Below are 8,744 nucleotides of genomic sequence, written 5' to 3'. Positions count from 1 at the left end.
GCACATTCCAGGGGGCTTGAACGGTCGTTTTTGCAAATATGGATGATCCAGGAGTGTTGGAAGCCCTAGTGATTCGAGAAGCTATGGCTCTTTCGGAAGATTTGTACGTGCAGAAGATTGCAATTGCATCGGATTGCAAGAAGGTGGTGGAAGCTATCAAGACAGGCACCTTGGCAGCGTATGGAGCAATTGTTCATGAAATAAAAGAGCGTTTTGGTTATTTTTCTTCTTGTCAGATTAGTCATGAATTTAGAACCTCTAAGGTAGAGGCTCACAAACTTGCAAAGCACGCGTTAACTTTGGGTATTGGCCGTCATGCTTGGTTAGGTCAACCCAGAAACCCTGTGTTCGTCCATGTAAACATTGTGACGGATGAATAATGAAGCTTTGTGGGTTTGTCTAAAAAAGTGTTCTATAGACGTGCCCTCATTGCTTGCATAAGAGCCACATAGTTGTGATGAGACAAACATCCAACATTGCACACAAATCTTAGAGCCCATGATCAGACGGACCTCGAGTTGATTGAGATTTAATTACCTCTCAGGAGGACTGATAATTAGCAAATTTGGTTATACTTTGTGTAAGATCTTTTTGTGGGTAATTAGAAAGCGCTTTTGTCTCAGTCCATATATGTTCTTGTTGGGCCACACCAAGCAACACATCCGTCTTTGTCCGACTGTTTCCTTCTATTTCTTGTTATATAGTGTGACCGGGCTTTGTGTAGGCCCTTTTAACTTTCAGAATCTTAAGTTCTCAAGTGATATGAACTGCATTGTATCCTCAGCATAAAACTAAAAAAACTATAGTGTACCATTTATGCAAGTGTTTCTTTTATAAGTTTTTAGGCTTCCTTATGTCGTATTAGTGAGAATGTGAGATAGCAAAAATGCATGTGCGTTGCAACGGGAGAAAAAAAATTCTTCCATGTTATCTGGTGTGTCTGTGCGTTGTCATGGGAGCACACTCACATATGTGATGCTATCAAGATTCGTCTTAACCAAAACCTAAACTATCCGTTTGTTAAAGTATCATACATGCACAATACATGCATTTGCCTACATAAAGAGATGTGTAGTTCAATGACCATACATTGCTATGGAGGAAAAAATCAACTGATTGCAACTTTCTCATTTCTCAATTAAACCTAGGCACCTTGACCACCCTAAACTCTCTTGTCACCCAAACAACATAAATCTACTTTAGTGACGGCCAACACGGGACAAAAGTCTCTGATGAAAAAAACTATGGGTCAAACGTACTTTGGGACGGTATTTTGGCAAAGAGTATGTATTCCATCCTTGACAACCTAAAATTTTCCACAGCCCCTTAGGTATTTCCGGAAACATCATACATCAATATCATGCTTAGCAATATCAACCGTGGCATTGTCTGGATCTCGGTGCAAAAGTTCAGAACATGTGTCCTTCCTATTTCTGTTTCTTAGGTTCAGAACCATTTAAAGTAAATAACTGAGCATTTTTGCCATGGTTAGAAATTAAGTCAGCTTAATTAGCAATACAACAAGCAAGACAAAATGTGAGTTTAATCTTTTTTAGGGATATCTGAGTTTATACTTTCCTATATGCTAGAGTAGGCCCGTTTGGACGACAAAGCCCACCCCGCTTGAGGTGACAGACCTAGCGGATCGGTAGAGCAGTCGATGCTTCACCACATCTTCGATCCCGTCTCTAAGCATCTATCTCGTCACAGGAGGACACCGGCCGCACCATGGAGCGCAACCCTTGCCAGCCGCCACATCTTCTCCCTTCGGCTTCTTGCAGCGAAGCGAGGCCATGGTCGCGTGTCGTACCACCTCTCCTCCCTGCTGCTTCTTTCCATGGACGCGGCCAGTCCTTCTTCTTCTCTGATTCCTTAGTATGAGCCAGATTAATCGGGTCTCTCTCGAGTTAATTTCATAATTTTCTTCCCATGAAGAAATAGACAAACTCCTTATTAATTCTCTGGGCGGCTTATTGGTATCAACTCGTAGATGTATTTAAATTGGTGAGATTTTGCTTAAGAAAGCAAGATGGGACTATCACCACGAGGTCCGGTATCAAGATGTGAACTTAGATCACACTAGTCCCTGAACCGTTTGGTCTTTTCCTCCAAGATTAGGATTTTGAGCAGTGGGGTTTGCTCGGGGTGGCCTCGTGTGCGCATTGTCGCCGTGTGTGCTATGTGGGCCATTTTTCATCGGATTGTGTTGCTCGGCGCTTGCTCTTGTCACGTTGTGGGCGGTTTTATGAGGTTTGCACGGGCCGCATCAACTTTTTAGTCCTTGTTTTTCTTTTTGTCCCACCAAAAAAAATAAAACATCATGCTAGGATGGTCCATTTCTCGGGAGGAGATGTTAATTTCCGCAGAGGTTTTCACACAAGTTAAAAATGCCTAGTCCAATTATTGAGACAAAGGCTTAATCGGATGTGCGAGAACATAAGTGACAAGAGAAAAAAAACTCCAAAGATTAATAAAGGAAAGCAACAAATACATTATGTTGTCATACTTAAATATGCTCTGACTAGTGCACATCTAATGATCTAGATGCATCCTAGACATCCCTAAAATGGATAAAATGTGTTGGGAGGCCATTTTGGCCCGGAGGTTTGAGCCATATCCTTCCCTGCATCCACCAAATGGCATCGCCTGCTAAATCCTGAGTAGATTGAAATGAGCAGAAGTGTGGCTATATGTCTAACCAGACGCGGCTTGTCTGCTCCCACGCCGTGCTCCCTCGGTGCTAGTTTTACATTCGACGGTTGCCTCACTTTTTTCATTCCTCGATGCCTGTCGGGGAGCACACCGAGGGAGCATGCAAGCCGTGTTTGCCCATATCCATCCCCGGAGCCACTACATGTCATCACCTGCAAAATCCAGAGTAGATGGAAACGAGCCATCTTGCTCCAAATACAGTTGCATTTGCATCTGGAAGGTGCACGTGGCATCCGGACGGCACCCGAGTATATCCCCCAATTAAGCTATGATGATGACACGGTAGCACGCCAAATCTGATTTTGTATTTGCCAAGGCAGAACCAAATAGCTAATACCAATCTCTACCTGAGTAGGACCTAAAGGGAATCTTGGGGAAGCATTCTCTAGGTTTTACCGGAACCTTTGCTTTGGACTGTATCCAATTGTCCTTCGTTCAAGCCAATGATAGCGATTTTAATATCATTTGGTGCCTGCAAAATTGACCGTGTCATGTCAAAAACAGGAGGGCCTAGGCCCCTTCACTGAAAATTAAGTTATGGTTTTTAGATCGTTCCAGAATCAAACCGCGTGTAATGTCCATTTACTCGAACTAGAGGTGACAAATGTCCACCGCAGAGCCTCTTATGCGGCACATGAAGCCAACAAACCAGTCGTTCTTAGTACAACGACAAACTACCTTTGTTTAATCCTCGATGCACTTAGTAGTATTTTTCGTTCGAAGGGATCACTAATAAGTTGAAGTACGTACGTACGTCACCTTTGAAACTCGAGGAACTACCGTACAGCCTTGTCGACCATGACGGCCTTATAAACCAGCATTTCCCGTTGAAGTTCCCCAGTTTAAAAGTACGAGAGGCAATCTTCTAGTTATCCAAGTTTGCATTTTCCAACGAGAGGCAAAGTTAAACTGTAACTTTGTAAGGGAGCCACCATGGAAGCCACCTCAGAACACGACGGGGGTGGCAGCGGCGCCGGCGACTACGAAGCTCTCATGGCAGCACTGATGGCCAACAGGCAGCTGCTGGAAGCCAAGGTCGGCATCAACAACGCAATGTTCGCCGCCAGCGATCTGGCCACGTCGCAGCTCGGCCATTCCTTCGTCGTCGGCGGGTGCGAAGGGCAGAAGACCATAGACGGCCAGCAGATGCCACTGGTCCTGGGCCCGTCAACGAAAGGTGCGGGCGAAGGCGGCGGCGGCACCGGGTACGAGGCGCTCGTGGCCGCTGTGAAGGCCAAGAGGGAGTGGCTGGAGGACAAGGTGGTGACCAACAGCGCCATTCTGCTGCGCGGCTTCGACGTCCGCGACGCGGCGGAGTTCGACGCCGTCGTGGAGGCGCTTGGGTGGCCGGACATCCGGTACGTCGGCCCCGCGCCGCGCACCCACGTCCACGGCCGCATCTGGACCGCCAACGAGGGGCCCCTCGAGCAGAGCGTCTACTTCCACCACGAGATGGTGCTGGTGAGCCCACACATGCATGCCGTGCCATGCCATGATCTGCGACAGTACAGCATGCCGGCCTTGAGAAGTGACTATCCATGTTCGGGTTTTTGTTTGCGTCAATTGATGTGCAGATCAAGGAGTTCCCGGCGAAGGTGATACTGTTCTGTGAGGTGCCGCCGCCGGAGGGTGGAGAGACGCCGTTCGTGCCGAGCTTCCGGGTGACGGAGCGGGCGCTGGAGGAGTTCCCGGAGATGGTGGGGGAGCTGGACGCCAAGGGGCTCCGGTACACGTTCACGGCGCCGAGCAACAACAACACCGGGTCCATGAGAGGGAGAGGATGGGAAGACGCTTTCGGCACGTCAGACAAGTCTGAAGCAGAGACGAGGTAATATACACGTCAGCCTTTGTTTTTCCTCTGTTTACTAGTTTCAGAAAGTCATAGCCGCTCGATGAAGATCTTCTCATCTCTATACAGAATCTTGAATCTCAGCCAGCGATCGGATCAAATAGTTTACAGTTACTTAGACATAGTTATTTTTCAGTCGCCTAAAAAATAGCAACACCTTTTAATTTACAAAACAAACCTGTAAATGAAAAGGTTTTGCTCATTTTTTTAGAAATAGTTATTTTAAATTTTGATAAAATATCCAAAAATTGGAAATTGGAATAATCATAAAGAAATTAAAAATTGTAGAAATAAAACATTTAAAAGGAAGAAAAATATTTCAAAAAAACTATTTCCTCCGTCCCATAATATAAGAGCATTTTTACAAATGCTCTTATATTATGGGACGGAGGGAGTATCTTGCATGCGCTTCATATGTTATAAATATATCTGCAATGTTTTCAATAATTTAGAGGTGTGTTCTACCTTTTTTTTATTTTGGATAGTAAAGTACATTTTTGTGTTTGTATTCGCAACCTTTCGAGCATGATTTAGTTATATATGTTCTTAAGTACGATAATACGGTATGTTTTTTGAAGTACTCTCTCCTTATACAAAGCCACGTACTGTTGTCTCAAGTCAAATTGATTTATTATTGACTATGTTTATAGAAAATTATTAATGCAATACTAAATAAATATCACTAGACTATCATGACATATATTTTCATAATGTACATTTATTAGGTTTTGTAGTATATGTTGCTATTTTTTGTATTTTTTTGGAAAAAAATATTATGAAAAGATTAAGTGCCTCATATACATCGACATAAGGATCACAATTGTTTCTGTGCCTAAGTTTTTTGCCACCGCAATGATTAGTGGGTGCATGCATGGTGAGAAATCCTATAGATTAACATGTCTATTTATTGTGAGGTTATCCATGAGTTCTTTTTGTTAATGCATTTTCTTAATTTTATCGTCACACTGAACCGATACAACCGCACACACGATAGTTTAACCTCGTTTCTGCATACAATCAAATACGCCCAGAACACCACACCACAATGAAAGATAGTCTGAAACAACAGAGAACAGGTGGAGAAGCACTGTTGAGAACCTAGTCTATCATCCATGCTAGAAAAAAATACCTCCTTGGCAACCCGCCCAAGGTATTCATATACCATGTCACCAATCTCGATGCTCTGGTTGAAGGAAAGACCTGGAGTAGAGCCACTGTGCGCAGTTGAGTGGCACTTGCATAAGAGAGAGAAATATATTTGGACCTATGAATCTTCTAAATTTACTTGAGTTGATTTTTATAACAACCCATGCAGAGTTAATAAACATATCCGAAGCCCCAGCTATTAGACGATATCTCAAATGAGCAAAGAGCACATGGGGAATTCATTATCTCATAAATAAACTAAAGGATAAGTGAAACATTGCGAGTTTTTGTCACACATATAAGGTTTAAAAATTGTATAATGAAGATTTTTCTTTTCCTAATTCTAGCTCATCCAAGTATGTAATAAACCCTAGTCACCTAAAACTGCACATAGTAGAGCCTAACCTTGTACTCTAAAAGTGTGCAGTTTCAGCAACAACAACAAAAAAAAACAAATTCTACATACAATGTAGGAGTGGTGATAAGAAGAGTTAAATATTGGTTTGCAAGCTTAAAAGAGGAATGATAATTTATAAAAGTGCAGAAGTTAAAATAGAAAATCACCAGATATAATAGCAATAGCACAAAATTTTGTGCTTTGCTGGGAAAATGGATATCCACATTTGTACACCTATGCACAAAAAAGAGCAAAGAACTAAGTACTACTCCGTTCCAAAATAAATGTCTTAATTTTAGTGTAATTTTGTACTAAAATAGTACAAAGTTGAGACATGTGTCTCTAAGTGTTTTATTATTATACTAATTTTAGTACAAAGTTATATTAGTTGTTCTATGTATTTTGAAAGAACAATAGTAAGTCTCTACAAAAGAAAATTAACAATAAGCGGTTTGGGATGTTTGCAGGGCAAAGTCACTGGGAATGGGCGTGGAGTGGCTCGAGGACGGTGGCGTGAAGACGATCCTGGGTCCCCGCACGCTGACCCACGTCTTCCCAGGGCACGAAGGTCGGAGGATGTGGTTCAACACGTTGGTCGGGATGCACGGCAAGGAGCTGAGCTCGGCCACGGCGGCTGACGGGGCCGAGATCCCGGCGAGCTTCGTGCAGCGGTGCGAGGAGATCATCGAGGAGGAGAGCATCCAGTTCCGTTGGCGCAAGGGCGACATCCTCATCCTCGACAACCTCGCCACGCTACACGGCCGGCGGCCGTCGCTGCCGCCTAGGCGGGTTCTCGTCGCAACTTGCAAGTGACGCGCTGATAAGTTCTTTTTATTTATTGATCAGAACTCCCACATATGCCATGTGGCGCATCCAAGAGTTTATCAGCGTATGACATCCCAATCGGTACAACACAATTTAACTGGGTCGCCTCATCCCATTCGTTGTCATTGACCGCAGGTACCTTGATCCGTGCTATCCGCGGTCGTGAACCGGATCAAGGAAATCAAATGTTCATTACACGATGAATATTTGTTAATACATTATGAAGTTTTTTAATACATGACATTTTTTAAACACACAAGAATATTTTTTAATACGCGATGAACAAAAAAAGGAGAGAAAACGAAAAGAAGCAAAAATTGAAAAAAGTAAAAATAGGAAAGGAAAACAATAAATTGAAAAAAGAAACCAAAAAGAAACGGGACAGAAAAACTACTCCACAAAACACTAGAAAAAAGAGACACAAAATCAGGAGAGAACCAGTAGGCATGTTGTAAAACCGGAAGAAAAATTTTCATGGATGTTCTTACTGGTCCATGGCCCCTTCACAAACACTATAGGCGAGCGCTAAGGGCATGTATATAGATTGATAAGAACAGAGTTATCTGAATTTAGAGATGACAAAAAACTACGATGTACCATTGGTTATCTCTCTAGTAACTAGATATTCCTAAAAATATGGTGAGAGATTTATTGCTAAGAGATCATCTATTATTTAAGAGAAGACAGGGTCTTTTTTTTGTGGTTTCTCTTTCATCCATCTCAGCATTTATGCTACGTGGCACTTCTAATATAACACCATTGTACATGCCCTAAGGAGTGACATGATAAGTAATGTATAGCAACATCTGGAGAACTTATAGACAATCCACAACACATCGGATATTTTTTCAAGGAACATGCTCAACTTTATTATTAAAAAGATGCAAGTTTGCAGTAATTTACAGGATGATGGAGCTGAAGCAGTCACACGTGGCGCCCCTGGTAATGACAAAGCATGTTTGGCTATAGAATCGGCCTCAAAATTACATTCTCTACTCCAGTGAACAAAGGAGCAAGAAGCAAAACTATTCGAACTCAACATGATATGTCTTTGATGTTCTCATATTTACCACCAGCACCTCTATAAATGTCATCCACTACACTTTTGCAATCCAAAACAATCGTCAAGTTTTGAATGCCCAAATTAACAACTAAAGTGAGCACTATCACGCACCTCACACGCATACTTTGGGCCGGCCCAATGCGGGTTGGCGCCTTTTTTCTCGTTTCCTTTTTATTCCATTTCACACTTTTCCTATTTTCAAATATTTTTACTTTTCCCTTTTTATTTCTTTAACTAAGTTTTCAAAAAAAATGGAAAACAATCTTGACTTTAAAAATTATAGGAATTTTATAAAATGTCATGAAATTTTAAAAATATTTAGGAGTTTATTAAACTTTCGTGAATTTTGAAAAGGTTCAAGAACTTTAAACAGTGTTATGGAATTTATAAGATATTCATGAATAAAAAAAAGGTATTCACATATATTTTTGATTTTTTTAAAAAATTCAACAATTCTAGGAAATGATATTGGATTTTAAAAACATTCACCAATTTCAATTTTTTTGTAAAATTTTAAAAAATATTTCCGGATTTCAAGAAAAAATGTTTTCAAATAAAACATAATGAATTTGGTCTTTTAAAAGGATTTTACGAAAACATTCATGAATTTTGAAAATGTTCCTGGATTTAAAAAAAGTTTCCATATTTCAAACAATCTGCCTGGATTTTTGAAACATATCCGCATTGAAAAAATGTTCACCTATTTGACGAATGTTCCTGGAGTTAAAATAAGATTGGAATTACATAAAATG

At 41.4% G+C, this 8,744-nt stretch overlaps 1 protein-coding gene across 1 annotated transcript; it reads left to right on the top strand.

Annotated features, from left to right (window-relative positions):
- Nucleotides 1-3,645: 3,645 nt before the first annotated feature.
- On the top strand, nt 3,646-7,135 carry LOC123106966 (clavaminate synthase-like protein At3g21360). The gene is made up of 3 exons (XM_044528987.1): nt 3,646-4,173; nt 4,287-4,540; nt 6,572-7,135. The coding sequence occupies exons 1-3, from the start codon at nt 3,646-3,648 to the stop codon at nt 6,915-6,917; spliced, it is 1,128 nt and encodes a 375-aa protein (XP_044384922.1). The 3' UTR covers nt 6,918-7,135.
- Nucleotides 7,136-8,744: the final 1,609 nt, after the last annotated feature.

Source organism: Triticum aestivum, chromosome 5A (assembly GCF_018294505.1).
Source record: "Triticum aestivum cultivar Chinese Spring chromosome 5A, IWGSC CS RefSeq v2.1, whole genome shotgun sequence".
NCBI lineage: Eukaryota > Viridiplantae > Streptophyta > Magnoliopsida > Poales > Poaceae > Triticum > Triticum aestivum.
This window is presented reverse-complemented; position numbering and strand designations above follow the sequence as displayed.